General features: G+C 39.8%; 1 protein-coding gene across 1 annotated transcript in view; it reads left to right on the top strand.

Moving 5' to 3' along the window:
- Wdr49 (WD repeat domain 49) overlaps positions 1 to 19,872 on the top strand; it is a 100,710-nt gene that overhangs the window by 34,909 nt on the left and 45,929 nt on the right. The window contains exons 7-8 of the mRNA XM_005344204.3: positions 3,295 to 3,528; positions 16,622 to 16,786. Of these exons, the coding sequence (XP_005344261.1) occupies positions 3,295 to 3,528; positions 16,622 to 16,786 (399 nt within the window). The remainder of the gene's footprint in view (positions 1 to 3,294; positions 3,529 to 16,621; positions 16,787 to 19,872) is intronic.

The following is a 19,872-nucleotide window of genomic DNA, read 5'->3' as shown; positions in this document are numbered from 1 at the left end:
TGTCTGTCTGTCTGTCTGTCTGTCTGTGTAGGTTATTTGCTTGATGGGGCAGTGAACCAGTACCTACACCAATATGACATCCTCTCCCCTGCAACTTTTAACTGCTCCTCTGGGAGGACAAACAACTGTGACTTGATTCAGGATAAAACCTGTAGCTGATGTATTCCACAGAAACATTCTTGTAAGACTATATCCAGTTAAACAAAACACGCTTTAAGTGTTTATTGATTATGGTTTTGCTTATTACTGTAAGACTTAACTATAAATGGAGCTGTTCTATGAGGTTGTACTGAGAAAAGCCAGTACCGTCAGTGCCTGTCTTCTGATTTTTACACCTAAGCCATGTAGCTTGGAACTGGCTTCCAAGTACCAGGCTTCTGCACTGCAGTCTTAAAGCCCTTTAGCCAGCCACATCCTCACGCCTCCTCTGTCTCTTTTCTATTTTTTTCTGTACTGTTTTGAACACTAGAAAGCCTCCCCACACATAATAATTTGAGTCAGCTTTCTCTCCCTCCTTCACTTTTCTGTCATTATTTGGAAATTATGAACCTTTTAAAGCCATGCACCTTGAATTAAATCTTATCTGGTGCTGACTCGGCTTTCTAAAGTGCACTGAAAACAATCTCTGTCTGTCCACACATTTATTCCTGCACCTCCCTATTCATGCAGCTACTTATTATAAATGTAATGTTTGCAGTAAACAGTGAAACCTTTGGTTATTGTAGTTTTATTAGTGTCTATATAAATAATAGCGATTTTGCCAAGCTCTGGCAAGATTCTTCTAAAAAGCCTGACTACAGAGTGCTGGCCTACATCTTAATCCAGTCCTCACAGCCCACTTTCCGTTGTGATTTGGGATGATTTAGATAATGGGCTGAGCAATTTTACTACATTTTCCCCACACAACTGAAATAATTTCTGAGTTGGCAGCCGTGTTTTCATAGGAAGGTGAGGGAATGGGTGGATAAAGTCAACACATGGAAGATCATGGACCTGAGCTGGATTAAAGTAGGATCCATGTACCTGCAGCCTCAATGTATTGGCTTCTACTTCTCACACACATAAACACGATGGTCATTATAATCGCACATTATTAAAAAGTTGACAGTCGGTATGAAATGAGGTGAGGAAGTTTATCTTTATCATTATGTGAAAACAATTTGCTTTAATAAAAAAAATCAATGGTTGGGATCTATAATCTCAATTATATAAAGATGGAGGTGAAATGAAGAGCCCCAAACAGGTCCTGACTAATCATAACAAGAACCTGACTAATGGGAATTTGTATGGACACTATAAGTTGCTAGGCATCAAAATGTAAGTAGGAACAGCACATGTGGGTAAAAATTTAAATTACTGAACCAGTTGTTAAATATGAATTTTTGAAATTTATCTATTATCCTTAGTAACAAAAAGAAAACATAATTGACAAACAAGAAGATTACTATTAAATATATTCATATTTGACTGAATGTGTTGGTGCAGATGTCTATTCCTAGCACCTGGGAGAGAGAAGCAGGAGGAATAAAAGTTTTCAGATCATCTGCAGGTACATATCAAGCTGCAGGCAAGCATAGACTACATAAGATCCCGTCTCAAAAGAAACAAAAAACTAAATATAAATATATACACACTGGGTATGCTGCATGTACATAACTTACTAGGAGGCCGCTAGTTAGTTCCCGGCTGCTTAGCTCTGAAATAATCACACAGAAACTATATTATTTAAAACACTGCTTGGCCCATAAGCTCTAGCTTCTTATTGGTTAATTCTTACATTTTAATTTACCCATTTCTATTAATCTATGTATCACCATGTGGCTGTGGCTTACCAGCTAAAATTCCATCCAGCTCTGCAGGGGCTACATGCCTTCTCCCTGACTCTACCTTCTTTCTCCCAGGATTCAGTTTAGTTTTTCTCACTTAGCTCTGTTCCCTTATAGCTCTGCTATAGGCCCAAAGCAGTTCCTTTATTAACCAATGATATTCACAGCATGCAGAGGGGAATCCAACATCATGTGTAAGTGACGTGTATGTGTGCATACATGTGCTTGTGGAGGCTGAAGGCTAAGGTTAGATGGATTTCTGTAACTCTCCACCTTATTTTTTGAGACAGTCTCCACTGAACTAGGTGGTCACCAGCTGCCTAGCCTGGTTGTCTAGCTGATTTCTTGAATCCTCCTGTCTCTACCTCTCAAGGGCTGGGAATATAGATGTAAACTGCACATGGGTGCTGCACATCTAAATACAAGTTGTTAATTATGAACTGTGTTCTAGTTTGTTTTCTATTGCTGTGATAAACACTATGGCTTGATGCAACTTGAATAGGGAAGGGTTTACTTGGTTTTCATTTCTTATATAAGTGAAGGCACGTGGGGAAGGAACCCAAGCAGTAGTCTTGAGCTAGGAACTGAATCAGAGACTGGGGAGAGTGCTGCTTAGTGTCTTCCTTCCTTCCTTCCTTCCTTCCTTCCTTCCTTCCTTCCTTCCTTCCTTCCTCCCTTCCTCCCTTCCTCCCCTCCTTCCTTTCATAAAACCCAAGACCCCTTGCCTAAGTGTGGCACTATGCACAATAGGCTGAATGCCTCTCCATACATCAATAAAAAAATTGTCCTATAGACTTGCCTAAAGGTCAGTCTGAAGGACATGTTTTTTTTCAACTGAGATTTCCTCTTCCTAGATGACTCCAATTTGTGTCAAGAACACAAAGCTCTAACCAGCACACATGACAAGCCCTTTCCTAGCTGAGTTATCTCTTCCGTCCCTAGCATATTCATTTTGAACCGTGTCTTAGTTCTATTTTAGAAGTTAACTGAACACAAAAGAAGGGAGAAATTTATGACCCTCATATAATAACTGTGCCATTGAGCAACATCTTTGAAAATGACTTGATTGAGGGAACTGAATTAATAGGAGTTCTTTTGTGTCACTAACTGGATCTAGATTGAGGACAAAATTAGTGGATAGTCATGATCTGGATTAAAGCCAAATCATGTGATATTAGTTCTTAAACTGGTAGAAAGATTTCTTGTTCACAGAGATTAGCACTGACTGGGTCATAAAACCTCAGAGAACTATTCACCTTGGAACAAACAAAAGACCTAGAAAATTTATTTTTAATATAATAATCTCTGAGCCTGTCTTCAAAGATTTATGATTTAATTGTCTGAGAAAATGGCTTAAGAATAGGTAGTGTTTAGAAAAATATAAGTTGTCTTTATAGTCAAGAGAGAGAAGGGAAGATACTGTAGGAATATATTAATTGATGTTCCCTTTTTATCACTTGTTGCTCAGGTCCTGAGACTCTGGGATATTCAACACCAGCTGTCCATTCAAAGGATAGCTTGTGCTTTCCCTAAAGGTCAAGACTACAGGTGCCTTTTCCACTTTGATGAAAGCCACGGAAGACTTTTCATCTCCTTCAATAATCAGCTTGCCTTGTTGGCCATGAAAAAGGAAAGCAGCAAGAGGGTGAAGAGCCATGCAAAAGGGGTCACCTGCGTCCTTTACCATTCCCTCCTGAAGCAGGTAAAGGCACTTTATTCTCTGCCACTGTCTTGACGTATCCCCCAAGGTCAGTGGTTCCTTTCCTCAATTTGACCTAGCATAAAACCAAAGGTGATGGCCACCTTCTGTTGCAGAGAAGTTTCCTTGATGAAGAGTATGCACTGCCCTGATGGATGGGTATAAGGACAAATATTTAGAGTATAGTTAGGGATTATTTGCTTTAGTAAAGTGACAAAGATTCTTCCATCATAAACAAAACAAAGACAGCAGAAATAACCACATCAAAGTGGATGAGGGAAGACCACAAGGCCATAGACAGAAAGCGAAAGGCCACTAAGGAGTGCCGAAAGTGGAGAAATCGTTTTCCCCAGGGAAGAGCACATTATTTGGTTACCCACTATCCAATTCTCGTTGCCAAAACCATACATACCAGTCACATTAAATTGACAGAGCAGGACATATTTAGGAATATATATATATATATATTTACATAACAATAATTAATGATAAAAAGGCCATTAATTGAAAATAGCCAGAGAGGACTTTCTGAAAGGGTTTGGAGGAAGGAAAGGGAAGGGAGAAATGGTATAATTATATTATAATTTTAAAAATATAATTAAAAATATAATGGTGAATCTAATAAACAGCACACAGGCAGGAAATGGTTGAACACCACGTACTCTTCTGCAGTATGTGTGTTTGTAGGTGGATTCCAAGGGGAATGTCATTGTCTGCCTGTCACAAAAGCATCACAATATTTGGGTTAAAGCCAGCACAACCCAGAACATAATCATACCCATCTTCATTAACCTCTAGTTCAGGTTTTGAGATGAAATGCAGGTGAACGTAGTTATAAAATTTCCTGTTAGGATCACCACCCTCTTGCATCCTCATGGAAAGTTCTGAAATATGCATGAAATGTAATTAGCAGAGATCCATTTTCCCCCAGCATATTTTACACCAGTGGCTCAAAGCGGCAGCCTGGAATATATTCATAAGGAAATGATTCAGTTAAATGTGATTCCACTTGGTATGCAGCACGGGTGTTGTTTGTCTCCCACCACTTTAATGACACTGCAGCCTTTGCTTATGAGATCGCTACCTGAATCTCAATGAAGTTTAGCTCCTCAGGAGCTTGAGGCCACACAGATCCTGGCCCTTTCTGGAAGACAGAAACTTCTTCCAGCCAGACAAGCTGGTAGTGGGGTCAGTTGTAAATCTGGTTTCTAGGCACCACTGGCATTTAGTCTCCTGCCACGCTCACCTTAGGCCCTGTGGAAACAACAGAGTGGGAGTGGGTCAGGAAATGGATCTCCAGCTTGTGAACAATTAAACAATAACTCCAACCTGTTCTTGCTTCCAAAGGCTGGGGAGGCTTCTGCTCTGGCTCAGAGACACGGAAAGCTCTTTGTTAATAATGAGCATCGTGTCATGTCACCACTTCAAACACTCTGTTTTCTGGTTATTCTGGGAGATAAAATCCTTGACAAAACAATTCCATGTCAATTCCATCTGCACAGTAACATTCCCCCGCAAATGTTTTACTGAACTTCATGAAGGCAACTGGTTAATTTGGCTCCCTGGTGGCTGCTGAGAGCTGGCTGCATTTGTTTCCTAGAGAACATTCTGCTAATTGAGATCTGCAAAGTGGAAATGCCATGTTTGTGTGTAAATCTTTAAGATCCTGTGTTGTCTAGCTATAAGATGAGGCACATTCCGTGAGGCGTTCAGCTGGCAGCATACAGGAAAGAACTGGAATCTTCCACTTGGGAGTTGAAAATAAAACCAAGGTTACACAGGCAGGCTATAGAGACAAAGGACTATGCCCGCCCGTGTGACAGAAGATTCAGGAAACATCCCTGTGGAGCCAAGCACATCTCTATTTGTTGCTATGCCTTACATCATAAATAACTAAAAAATAACTTTGAAGCATACAGGTCTGTGTATTGAATCAACAGCCTTTCTTAGCTACTAAGCTGGCAAAAAAAAACCCACTTTAACATTACATTTTAGGAATATATTCTAGAGAAGTACAGAGAAAATTGTATTCCTACAGTCAGTAACAAGTTACTACTTCAGAGTAGTTGGGCAAAGCAAATAACATGCTTTGAAGACATATCAGGTGTAAAAAATATGAAGCAAAGATTAGTAAGCTGTCATTCCTTTCTCCCAACCCCTAAAAACTCAGGGAGACTGTTGTCTAGGGTAAGCCTAGGTCTTACTCTTAGATGCATTGTTAGGGAGATACCCATCAGAATTAAAAATGAAAGAAGAGAGGGATGGAAAGGTGAGCAACGGGGCTTTGAACAGGAGTTGGGGGGTGCCCTACAAGCTAGCATGGCAATCTCGAAGAAAAAGAGTGAGAGCCAGCCAGAAGACACAAGGAGAGCACCAGTGAAGCTCGGTGTGCACTGTGAATTTACAGGGGCCGATCAGTTTGGGAGTTCTTATGGGAGCCCAGATGGGCTACACAGCTTGAAGCCAGAGGATGGACGCTGTTCACCGATGTTTCGGTTTGATCCCAGAAAATAAAGCACAGACTTGAGGCCAAAATAGTTCTCATATTGTGAGCTCAGTCCCTGGGAGCCTGTAATCTTCAGGGAGTCGGAGATGTCAAGAGTAGTTTTCCTGTCAGTTCTTCCACAGCTCTGTGTGGAAAAAGCTTTCTAGAGGTACACGGTGGCTGATGACGTCATTGCTCTAGCGGTTACGGGAGTGTATGCTGTTGTATTTTAAATGTGTAATGTGATGCATTTATACATAGATGAATGCAAATTTGTCTCCACTATTTATATTTATGTATATATTTTATTGAATACAAATGAAAGCCATTTTGATTCTACAATGATTTATAAAACTGTAAAGAGATCTCAAGACGGAAGGTTTTGAAAAATGCTGAGGTCTAAATGTGGGGGTTGCGATGCTGGGCGGATTCCTGCCTTCACTTTCCTAAGTCTAAGAGAATTCAGGGTCAGAATGCAGCACTGTGCCTTTCCCAGGATGCCTTGGCAGTGACTGGCTGCAATTCTCTTTGCAGCAATGCCCTGCCTCTAGTTCTTTGCTGGCATAGTTCTCCCAGATCCGTAGCTCTTCCCATGACTATCATTGCTTTGAGGAATCCGGTTTTCTTCATAACTTTCTTTAATTCCTTCATCTTTTCTTCGAAACACGTGCCAGATGATCCAGAATGTAGCCCATTGGCTCCACCTCTATCTCCTTTTGTGCCGTCTTGAAGACTTTTGTTTTGACTAAACTTGACAATAACCATCTTTTATGTGGCCATTTTAGTATTTTGCCCACGTTTTAATGTTATTTCATTCCTGCTGGGTTTCAGAGAGATCCCACAATAACCTTGTATAAAAGTAGCTTGGCATATTTCTGAGAATTTATTTCCATGCCCCCCCAAAGCTCCATTCTAAGAGAAGGTGCTAAGCCATGCAGAGTATGTTAAAGGCAACTGCACACTCTCACAGCCAGCCAGAGAACAAGAGTAATTTGATGGGGGAAACCACGGAAAGACCTTTTGAACTTAGTGTGCCAAAGGCACAGGTTTCTTAAATGAAAGTTTTCTTAGAAACTCATAATTGTAGGGAATTTAAAAAATATGTATTTTTAATACATAATATGAAATTGAATAGGCAAAATTTCTGTTTCATGATTCTGATGCTCCTCTTATTAATGCAAGTTCATGTGGTTTTACAGAACATGATGTCAATTGTCTTTTCCTTTAATATATTTGTAGTCAAGTTAGATAGGTGTCACTGAATTTGGACATAAATAATGTTTGCTATTTTTATCAGAGTTACTAGCTTGTAGAAGACATCACCTGTAAGTACTACATGCTAATTATAAGGGACTGAAACAGTGCAGTTAAGCTCAACTAAGAAAGGAGCTGATGCCGAGACTTTGTCAGCAAGTTTTAGGATCACTTTGTGCAGAGTCTGTTTCACACAAGTATGGTTGTGTGACGCACTTTTTAAATTAGTAATATGTTGAAAAAGATTTCCTTACCTAGTTCTAAACCTAGACCTACTTCGTCATTCCCCAACACAGTGTGTGTGTGTGTGTGTGTGTGCACGCGTGCGCGTGTGTGTGTGTGCGCGTGTGTGTGTTTCAAGGCCAGAGGTTGACATCTGGTGTCTTCTTCCACTGCTCTCCACCAAATATAAATATTAAGGCAGGGGTTCTTAGTGAACCTAGAGTACATTAAAAAACTAGTTTTGATAGCCAGCCTGATGTGGGAATCCTTAGTACCGGGGCTAAAGACAGGTCATCGTGCATATTTACACAGATGCTGAGCTATGGCCCTCATGCTTTCTTGCTGAACACTTCAGCTGAACAGTCACCTCCCCATCACTCACCTTATAATATTTTTAAGAGGCAGAGTAGTATCTTTTAGTATCTGATTTTTATAAATCCACTTTCTTTGATGGTTATTTTGCCCTTATGATGCTTTTGCATGTAAATATATTCATATTTTATTGATTAGAAGAAGTCCTTGAAAATGGATTTCTAGGTTAAAGGATGTCCATGTTTGACAATTTGGTACACAGCCTGCCTCTTGAATTTTAGCATTATCTACCCTCCAAGTGCACACGTGTTAATCTCATATATGCTTACTTCAAGGGATTTGTTTGACATTGGCTGTCTGGCTTCCTTCTGTGCTCCCATCATCCTTGTCAGTGGGTGTCCCTAAAAAGGAGCACAGATCATAGGCTGTGGAAATTTTTCAAACTGGGACTTGTAACTTTATCCAGAGTGACGCTATTTCTGAGGATCAAGTCTCACACTTTCATAGGAAATCAATCCCAAATAAAATAATTCATTAAATATTGAGTCACAGGTCCTACCTTCATTTTTGAACATTTTGCACATATTTTTATATGGGTGGGGTGGGCTGATGAAGATTACGTTACATGAGGATTTCAATAGTTCCAGCGTCAATTCTCTCAGTCACGGTATAATCGGAGGTAAGGTAGAATTGACGGGTGCTTTATCTCTGCCTTACAAGACATGCCACCTTTTTCGCACTGTGTTCAGTACAAAGTTAGTAAGATTCCCTTCTGAGCAGAGCTGGAAAGGAAACTGATGACACTATTCTCCTTGTTGCCTTCTTGTTGGGCTCCAAGGGATACATTTTGTGTTTACACAACTTTTTGTTGTTGGCCAACTCAAAACGGTAATTGACAATAAATCAGCCCTGAGGCCATGTGCTCTGATCATATGATAAAGGCTTATGGGCTACCCCAGTCTTACTGGTTTTACTCCCACGAGTGCGCGCGCGCGCACACACACACACACACACACATTTGCATGCTCACCTATACACATACCTATTTTACTGCATGTTATTTGGAAGAAGTAACACTCTTACCAAAAGGATAAACGTATTATAAGTACCCTTCCACCCCCTCTTTACTCAGCTTTCTGGATTTGATGAGCACCTTTTGGGGTTATTTTATTCATTTTTTATAATGTAAGTGCTGCTGCTATTGCAGTATATAAAATACAATTATAAGTTTCTTAAAGCTTGCTTATAAATGTAGAGGGTGGGGTGTCCCTGGAAGTGACTGGGAGGGGGCAAAGTGGATTGCTCCACTTTTTATTAATTGAAACAGAAAAACACTTTTGGGGGCAGCCAAAGGATTGCCTGTTTCTGAAATTAAATATTTGCAGAAGATTTTTTTCTAATAACTTCCCACCAACTTCACCCAGGAAGCACAAAGGAGTTCTTCACGGGGTCCACTACTGGCACTCCTCCAGAGGAGATCACATGGTCCACCTTGCCTAAGATGCAGTAACACCTGGTAATTTTAGGCATCAATCAAGTTGGTAACCACAATCCCTTGGTGCTACAATGCTGACACCCACGATGATGCAAAATAGGGAAGAGCCTGAGGTCAGCCTTGTACCCAACATTCTATACCCCCCCATACCTAAGAATATTCTATCCCCCCATACCTAAGAATCCAAAACAAGGGTCATGGTCTCTTCCCACCAGGGAGAGCCTTCACCACCAGAGTCAAAAACTGCACGGTGCCTCTCTCATGTCCTGAGAAGCAGGCTCCTCTCTAGTAGAAAGAGAACCCTCAGCTAAAAGGGGCTCTTCACTGTTGGCTGTGAGGAAATTAAATTTAAGTTTTCACAGAAGAGGGCATCTATTATATGTGCCTGTCGACCCTCGCATCCCACTAACCTCTCACTAATTGGAGTTCAGTGTGCTGAAACGGCTGGCCCCAGCCTCTCACTCACAGACCCACCAGGTCCAAATGCAGCCCATTTTTCCTCCGAATTCTGGTTCTCTGAGGCGAGCAAAGACCCTGCTGAGATTCCCAAATTAAACAGAGAAATGCAAGGGCATGAACATATTCCTGGATAGAACTGGATAGAAGGGGCAAGATTCATGAATTATTTTATTCTTATACAAGTGAGCAAACACATATGTATTTATTTATGCATGTATTTGTATGTATGTGAATTGTTCTGTACATTATTTTTCCTTTAAACAAATATATATATATATACATACATATATAATTTAATACTTTTAAGAGTATGGTAGGCAGTGATAGTACATACCTTTAAGCCCAGCACTTGGGAGGCAGAGGCAGGCAGATCTTTGAATCTGTAGATAAGGCCAGCCTGGTCTGCAGAGCTAGTTTCAGGACAGCCAGAACTGTTACACAGAGAAATCCTGTATCAAAAAATCAAAACAACATTAACAACAAGAAAACAAAGTGTTTGAGAATATACATTATATTAAATGCTTTTGTCATAAGTGGTGATGCGGAGCTCTTTGGGGTGTTCTGAAGCCCTGTATACTGTCCACAGGCAGACTCAGCTGGTGGTGCTTTTCCCCCATCATGCCATCACACCTTTTAAGTGTTATGCGCCTCCTTGCTACTATTTGGAGGGTTTCTGAACTGCTCTCTCTGTTGCCTGAAGTTCTTGTCTCTCAGTTTTCTGTGTAACTCATTCCTTCATGTCAGTTAGGTCTTGCTTTAATGTTGAAGCCTCCCGAAGTACTCTCTGTATAAATCTTACAATTAATACATTTTCTCTATTTGCGCTGCTTCTTTCTTCTCCCCTTTCTTCATTTACTTTGTGTGGCATCACATTGTCCTCTGTCTTTTCTCATCAAAGGTGATACAGAGTCTTTCATTATTTTAGGTAAGTCTTAGAAATACTTGCAAACATATGGTGATCAATGAATCCAAGGAATTAATATGAAGTAGTAGCTGCAAATTAACATTGGAAGGGGCAAAATCTGAGGAACAAAATTTATAGATAGAGAATGGTTGTCTTAAAATATTGGAATCCTGTTTATATGCTAGTTCACGGTATGTTAACATTCTCCTCATCTCTCCACTTACTAAAATATAACTCCTAGTGATGTGATGAAAAATGAGAATAAAGGAAGTAGCCTGCTTCCTGTTATGGGGCCATAAATAGCACCGACTTTAAAAAAATACCATTATAAGCAGCAATTTAATAACATATCTCCATCCCCTGGTAGTCAATGGCATCTGCTGCTATCACTTTGGATTCCTGCTGTTACTTAGACCCCTACTCGGGATGCATATGAAGGATGACTCATTTTGTCTGCTATTTGTGGAATTGCAAGAAGACAATTAGGTGACATGGATATAGCTTCTGGTTTCTTGAAATTGTCTGATTGTCTAACAGCCTTAGATGTGAGAGACAGAAAGATCCCATATCTTCCTAGACACTTACAAGCTCAGGTACGTAGAATGTATTAGGTTCTTGTCACAGCAGGCCAGCATGTGAGGCCCATTTGCACTGGAATGTGGGTTTTAGGTGAGGCCACTTCTGTTCTGCAGATGGAGGGCAAGTCAACAGTGGCTGAGGTTTACTCGGATAAAAGACCAGCAGGCTTGAACCGCATGCAGAAAGAGATTTGCTGTAGCCAAAAGGAAGCTCACCAGTGTGTTGCCAGTATTTATTCTGGACTTTATTGCTTATAAAAATCACTAGCTAAAAACAAAGTCCCCAGTGTCTTGGAGTTAAATTACTTTCCTAACCTGCCAATCTATATTAACTATAGTCTTACTAAACATTAAATCTTTTCAGGTGTATTGTTTCTCTAATTCTCCAATGTTGCCCTAGAAGAATAGAAGCTAGGAAAAGCAGGTTGAGTATTTGTGACATGGTCGGTTTCAATGTACTCCTTTCTTGCCTTCAGCATGGGAAGGCAGATTTCCATATAATGGAATCAGACTGGCTGTCTGCTGTTGCCACGGTTGATTCAGGTTTCCTGCATTAGCCCTGAAGGAGCAGAGAAGAGTGATACAAACGGAGGGCCGGTGTGGTGTGCCGGAGCTCAAGCAGGTGGGCAGGGGAGGGGGTGCACCATGCAACGGGGTGGTCATTGCTGATCCCAAAACAACTGTCTACATGGGTAAAAGGGTAGAGGGGCAAATTTTTTAACACGACTTTAAAATGTGAACTTTAAATACACAATGCAACCGAGGGTGGTCGTTACTGATCCCAGAACCAATGTCTACATAGGCGAAAGGGTAGAGGGGCAAATTTTTTAACATGGTTTTTACATGTCAACGTTATATAAACAAATAAACTTTCATGTATATTTCTGCTGGGGAATAGTCATCTTTTAGTACTGGACATATACTACTTGCTTAATTTGATTTGAAAACAATTAAAAATCCTTCACAAGCTTTGGTCTTTTTTAAAAGACTATTATCACAAATTGCTTTTTATGCTCAGAGAATGTTGTATTTATTTAAAGAGTATGAAGTTGCAATCGCTTAGAATTTATGTAGCATTGTCTTCTGGGCATTTTGTGGCTACTTCATGACAGAACTTGAAACAGCTGTTTTACCTGCTCAACACGTGCATTAAGAATTGGCCTGTCAATAATTCATTATGGGTGAGAGAGAAACTCATGAAACCTTACCTCTCCCTGAGGAGTTTTCATTAATAGTTACTCAGTGATGTAAAGACTGGAAAGTTGCCGTCACTGTTCAGTTAAATACTCCCCCTTTCATGCTTATATATGACATTCTAATTAAATATAGTGCACGATACACACAGACACACATGCATACACACACACGACATGAAAGACATGGCAGGTGAGAGACTAGTTTGAATAAGGAGTTTGTTAGGAGTGAAAGGGATTAAGAGAGGATAACAAAGTAAGAAAGTGAATCTGATCAAATCGCTTTATATATGTAAAAAATTATGAATCAAATAAATAATAATTATGTAAGATAAGAGCCATGATATATTTGAAATTTCAATGTACATTGAACTCTAGTTTCTAAAATTATAATCATCTTCATTCATTATTGTGGTATCATATCAGAAAGTCATATATTATTTTTCTTTAATTCAAATATAAAAGGTGAATGAGCATCAATAATAGCCTACAGCAATGAGCCTTGGAAGAGTGACATGGCTAACTTTTATAGCTTACTTGCAGCAATGCCATATGTTGTAGTTAGCGATTTACAAACATTAGTTTCTTTAAGCCCTTTTAACAAGGTTTGTTAGTTGTAATTATCTCTGCATCACAGATGGGTAAAATGATGCCTACAGAGGTTAATTAATATGATTGACTTTCATGCCCAAGTTCAGACAATTAACTAGTGAAACAGACAGACTTGAGCACATTTGCTGGAGATTCTGGGTGCTCAAACAAAATCAAGTGGAAACAATCATATGCTTAGGATGATAAAAATATTAGGTCACATTATTTCAAAGATGCAGGCCATTCAACTTTGATGCCTTCCCCTAGCTTAATAGTAATATTTCATGTCATTTAAGGAATCATTTAATCTGAATTGAAGCTTCCATGAAGAGAACAAAGCTTAAAAGAGATCTGAAGCTGAGTCTTTTCTGTTTCTCTTAAACGTAAACTTTACCAACGGTTCATTACTTCTTTCAACCCTTCCTCGCCTTTCTGCCTTAGAATGACTTGCTTAGCCAAGACTCCCTTACATGCATGATTCCAGCTGGCTCTGAGTGGTCTTCTTGCAGCCCTTCTCTGTTCTCTGCTCTTCTGTGTCTCTACCAACCACATCCTCTGCAGCAGTCCTCTCCTTTTTAATAACTATGACTTTCCTCTCACTTTTTAACTCATGCACTTTTTTCTTTGACAATTTCATACATGTATATAATTAATACACTCTAATTACTCTTGGTCTCACCCACTCTTTAATCTCCTGCCGTACACTTTTATGCCTATATGTTCCTTTATTACATACATACCACTTTTGGTTTATTTTGTGACTCAGTCATTGTAGTAATAGGAGCGGTGGGCTGCGTCCCCGGCACCCAGCAGCCCCCATGGCTAGCTTTACCCGAAATAATTACACAGACATTGTATTCTTTTAATCACTGCTTGGCCCATTTCAATCTAGCTTCTTCTAGGCTAACTCTCGCACCTGGACTAGCCCATCTCTAAAAATCTGCTGTAGCCCACAAGGTGGATTACCAGGGAGATTCTAGCCTACATCCATCTTGGGTTGGAGCTTCATCGCATGTGCCTCAAAGAGCTCTCGCCTCTGCCCGCAAGAGTGGAGCATCGTGTCTCTCTGAGGCCTCTGCCCCCGAGAGGAGAGCTGTCGAGTCTGACCTCACTTCCTCTTCCTCCAAGCATTCTGCACTGTTTACTCCTCCCACCTATGTTTTAACCTATCAGGGCAAGCAGCTTCTTTATTTAATTAACCAATGACCTTCCTCCATCAAGTCATTTTAAGCAGAATTGTCTGTGTTACCACAAGGTTGGAACTTTCCAGTGGATCCCTTGATTGGGTGCACACTGAAGGCAACGACTCCCTCTCTTCTAGAATCCTTCAGTTACCAATAGTTTATCAATGAAAGGTTGGGTCCCATGTGACTGCTTCCTTAATCCACGATCAACAGTTGCTAGCTCCAGTCTTGTGAACATTCTGTGCAGACAATCACCGTTGCTCTGAGATCATGTTTCCAATGACTATGTCCTAGTTGCATGTCAACTCTCACAAGCTAGAGTCCTCTGAGAGGAGGAAACTTAAATTGAAAAATAAACCATGCCTCCATAAGGTAATGCCATGGGTAAGCCAGTGTGGCGTTTTCTTAATTAGTGATTGATGTAACAGCTTGTGGTGGTTTGCATAGGAATGGCTCCCATGGGCTCATTGCCTGAATGCTCATCCTCAGTTAGTGGAATTGTTTTGGAATAATTGGAAATGTGGCCTTTTGGAGGGACGTTGTCACTGGTGGTGGGCTTTGAGTCCTTGTTTAAGTGTTTATTTTTGTGAGAGTTGTTTTGGGGATGGTGTGTCTTCATAGCAATAGAACAGTAACTAAGGCAGGAGCCGACCCCATTGTGGGCGGTGCCACCCCGAGGCTAATGGTTCTGAGTGCTATAAGAAAGCAGACTGAAGACATCATGAGGAACAAGTCAGTAAGCAGCAATCCAGCCTCTGCCCCTGCCTCAGGTTCCTACCCTGGCTTTTCTCTGTGATGTACTTGCAAACTATAAGGTGAAAGGAACTCAATCCTTCCCAGGTTACTTTTGGTCATAGAGTTTGACCAGAGCAATAGAAATTCTAACTAAGACAATTAATTTCTTTGTCCCTTCACATGCATTGAACTTAGCCTTCACCGAATTTAATGTTTTTCAACAAGAAGTCCTCGTATCTTTTAAGTGAATTTTAAGTATCATAGGGTTCTGCAGTGGATAAAGGTAGACCACACTGTTCCACTCTCACCTTGAGTAACAAGACTAGTTACAAAAGGTGGGAAAAAAGAATTACCTGTCAAGAATCATTGGTAAAATCATGGACCACTAATGCCTTCAAGCTTGCAAGTGATCACTAGGATAATAAATGTGGTGGGCTGCCATGTCCAGGCTCTTTTTTTAAAGATCTCATTTCCTCATGCTTGTGTGACAAACTCTTTACAGACTGAACCATCCCTCTGGACTCTACATGGAGATTCTAATCCATAGATCTAGAGTTTTTTGAAACTAGGAATTTGTCATTAAAGTTTTTCTGCTCCTGTCTGGATATTCAGCAAGTGCCTGTAGAATGCATGCATGTGTTGATGATGACCACCAGTTAGCCTTACTAACATACGTTTGATTCCCTCAATACGTGTGATCTGAAATAAAAAACTTTTCTCAATAAGTTTGCATTTAAAGAATGACACTTAACATGTAAACAGTAGGGAAATACTTTGTCTTCTCAAAAGCAAAGTATTACCCTAGATAAATTACTGTCTACATGTTTATTTCCTTATCAGTATTCTTTCATTAACTAGACCTCTACAGTCTCACTGGTAAAGGAGTTTTTAACAAAAAAAAAATGCCTTATAGATGTTGCATATCTGAAGTGGAAAGATGTGGTTGACGTGCCTCTATCAAACACAAATTTTCTCATTCTTATCATATTTAATCTTCTTCCTCCTAGCATTTGTTTTGTTGCTTTCCTCTTGAAGTATGTATGTATATGTGGATTTATATTTAACCTGTGCTCTTTGTTTTCCATGATACATGAATAATTGTAAAACACACACAGACACACACAGACACACGCACGCACACAGATACACACAACACTCTGAGTAAAGAGAAAGAAAAGGACTTATGGCATAAAAAAGTAACAGGTTCAGTAACGTGTTGACCTTAACTACTTCCCATAGTGGCCTGAAGTGCCTCGTTTTATTAGTGTTACACGGAAGTAGATCACAAATTAAAAGTTCCATTTTGTTTAGTGAATAGTGTCTCAGTAGCATACCTATGAGATTTGCCTTTCTTTAATAAACGTGAAAGATTTACATGTTTATTAGCAATGAGGTATTAAGTCAAGATGGCCTCTAGACAGTCGGGCTGCATGGTGGGTAAAGGAAACAGATAACTATCTTCTATAATAAAGAGAATCATGACTTCATTACTTCAGCTCTGACCTACAAATTGAAATGTTATCAGCTTAACAAACAGACGAAATAACACATTACAAAAAAATGTGTTTAACTGCTGGGGGATCTCAGTGGCGAAAATGCACAGTCAAGATATTTTTTTTATTGAAATGGAAGTGGTTGATCCTGAAACTGTATTTAATTTCTTCACTATGCTATTTTCCCCTAGGTAATCAGCTCTGATGTGGGGTCTACTGTTTCCTTCTGGATGATAGAAACTGGGCAGAAAATCAAACAGTTTTCTGGTTGCCATGGCAACGCAGAGATCAGCACCATGGCCTTGGATGCAAATGAGACCCGGCTTTTGACTGGCAGCACGGACGGGACTGTAAAGGTATGGACAAAGAGAGACTTTTTCTGCCCAGGTACGAGGAGGTTCGAAGGACGTGTGGAAAGTCACAACTGAAGCTTTGCTTGCTGTTGCCTTGGGAGAAGAAAGACAAGACCAGATAGCAGCTAAATAAACCAGCCAACAATAAAGCTGTAAGAATGATGAATAAATAAGTTCTCTGAATAAATTATTTGTAATAAAACAGCCAAGCATACTTATTTCAGAAAGCCTCTTCTAGTGCATGATTACTTTTTGAAAACAGGAGGCTTGGATAATTTTCACATGCTTCGACTAACATCTCTCTAGTTTTCTTTTTTTCTAAATTTATGAAATGTGGGATAGGATAACATAATAAAGTTTTTAAATGGCAGTAATATACTTTTGTTCAAAAAGATGAACACTTGAAAGTAAACATATTTAATGACTTGTATTTTTGTTATATGAACATAGGGAGGTGGTGAGATGGGATAATAAAACTATAATCATAATCATATTTCTTTTCCATCCTAAACTAACAGTACCTTATTTCTTACAGTTTTCTTATTTTACAACTACCATTTATTTATTCTGTGAGGAAGGAGATATTTTAATTTGCAACGTGACCAAATTTCCATGTTAAGGCAGAGGCATGTAGTAGAAATTGTTACCAGTGACACTTTTCACCTGGTATCATGGAGAGAGCCACGCAGACAGCCATGGTAGTCTTTCATTGGTGACTTGTGACACTGTGAGGTAACAAGAGTAGTTTCTTAAATAAACTACGTGATTCCCAAAGCTGTTCATAACAGGGACAGAAAGATGTTAGACTACCTCCCATGGTAAATGAACCACTGGCACGGCATAGATAACACATTCTGTTAAAGTGCAGGGGAGTCACAAAAAGCTACTTGGGCCTGTAGAAACATTACCTTACATTTAGGGGCAAAGTTAAGGGAAAACCTGGGGTGATAACTGTCACCATGAGAAGGGAGCTAGGGTGGATTTAGCATGAAAAATTCAGTATATCAGCAGAATATGGCGATGCAAACCTGGATCAGTGAGAAGAGGACGGGGAACTGTTAAAGGAAAGGTCACCATTCACAGGAGATCTAATACAATGTGTAAAAGTCACTGGTCACCCCAGTCCTAACAGATGAAGAGAAATAAAAGAGCAACAACCAAAACTGGAGTGTTTTACAGGCAAGAGGAATCATCCAATGCCTCATTATTCAATCTTAAAGTGTGAAAACTGAGGCAAAAATAAAACAAGGGATAAAAACCGATTTCCCCCTTGTGCAGAAGGAACTGGTTATGGAGTTCAGGGTAAGGCAGACCTTGTAGATACTGCAAAATTATCCATGATAAACATTTCCTAGAAAGAGAAATGGCCATATCTTTTCAATATTTCTTCATGGGAATTATTTTAGTTGATCAGAGTAAGAGTCTTGTCTAAAAGAAAGCAATACAACATGGATGCAGAGCCCAGAAGACCCTAGAGTCTCTGTAGCAACCTTTTAGTGGTGACTATAAATCTACTCTCTGAAGAGAAGGCTGAAGAGTTGAGAAACATTTCTGCTCTTTGGCAGATCTGAGTTCAGTTCCCAGTGCCTGCATTGCACAACTGCCTGGAACTTTTGCTAGCGGGCATCTTCTGGCCTCCATTCCGTGGACCTCTGCCTGCTTGTGCACATAAACATGCAGAGACACACATGCATACATTCATTCTAAAATAAACCTTAAAATCTACTAAGTAATATTCTTTTTTTTTTGGATTTTCGAGACAGGGTTTCTCCGTAGCTTTTGGTTCCTGCCCTGGAACTAGCTCTTGTAGACTAGGCTGGCCTCAAACTCATAGAGATCTGCCTGCCTCTGCCTCCCAAGTGCTGGGATTAAAGGCGTGCGCCACCACTGCCCAACAGTAATATTCTTATTGAATTTTAAGATGTGTTTATTCTTATCACAGTCACACAACATAATCTAAAATCTGGCAATCACTGTATTAGAGTGTAAATAAAGGTTAAACTTATTTGGTCATATTTTGTGAGGGAATAAAAATGAATGACAGTTTGTAACCCCATTTATGATCTCAATTCAGAAGTTGTATCATCAAAGCATTAACATTATGTTCCACTTCCCATGGTTTTGAAAGATCTGAAAACTAATTAATCTTTGAAGTAACGTCTACATGGAGTCTCTGCTCCCCTTTCCCCTTATGAGATCAGCACTGCTGCTTTCTTGTCTACTTTTCTATCCTCAAAGAGCTATTTTTCACTAGATGACAGACCACTGTACATGCTGGTCTGCGGTTTCAGGGTTCTCCCCTGGATAGTAGTTTATAAGGATAGTCTATATAATAATGATGTTTACTAAATTCTATAAAATGTTACCTTTGCAGCAGATACTGTTACAAAGCCCCCTCCCCCACAGCAATGCAGGACTAAAGCCATAGTTTACGTTGAGGGTGCTGAAGCTCCAAGAGTTAAAGTGCTGTAGTCAAAGGTGGCCCCGTTGTTAGGGTTTCAGGGCGAGTCTAGGAATAGCAGGTGACTCATCCTCTCTTTTGTGCACAAGGAGGCTGTTACTCAGGATGAAACAAGTACCGTGCACATTCTAAGCCTGCGCTTTAACTGCTGAACAATGCCGGCAGCATGATCCATTTCCTGGTGGTTCTATCATATGATACAACTTAAGTCTCCTGCTAATTGGAATCACATTGATTCAAAATTTTAGGGTTTATAAACAGCACTATAGGGTATGCTTAAAAATGTTCTGAGAATGAATCTATCTGTGAGATAAGTTTAGAGATGTTGAACTTTGAAGTCAAAGAGTGTATTGGTTTTAATTTTGATACACAGTGCCAACTTGATCTCTGCATAATATTTGTCAAAATGTTTCATCTTTGGGCTTCCTTTAATTGCTGATTCCCTCTCTGTAAAAATAAATCGTTTGGCCCTGTCAATACCACAGTCCCTGAGTAGCGAGTAGAACCATTATTAAATATACTTTAAGATTGAGTCTGGCAGATCGATTAATGAAAGACAGGAGTATGCTTTAGACCCTGAATTAGATGTTTAGTTTTTTAGTCATCCTTGAGGAATATGGTGCCTATA

The sequence above is a fragment of the Microtus ochrogaster genome, chromosome 1 (assembly GCF_000317375.1).
Source record: "Microtus ochrogaster isolate Prairie Vole_2 chromosome 1, MicOch1.0, whole genome shotgun sequence".
NCBI classification, from domain to species: domain Eukaryota; kingdom Metazoa; phylum Chordata; class Mammalia; order Rodentia; family Cricetidae; genus Microtus; species Microtus ochrogaster.
Note: the sequence above shows the minus strand (reverse complement) of the source record. Positions and strands in the feature narration are given on the sequence as shown.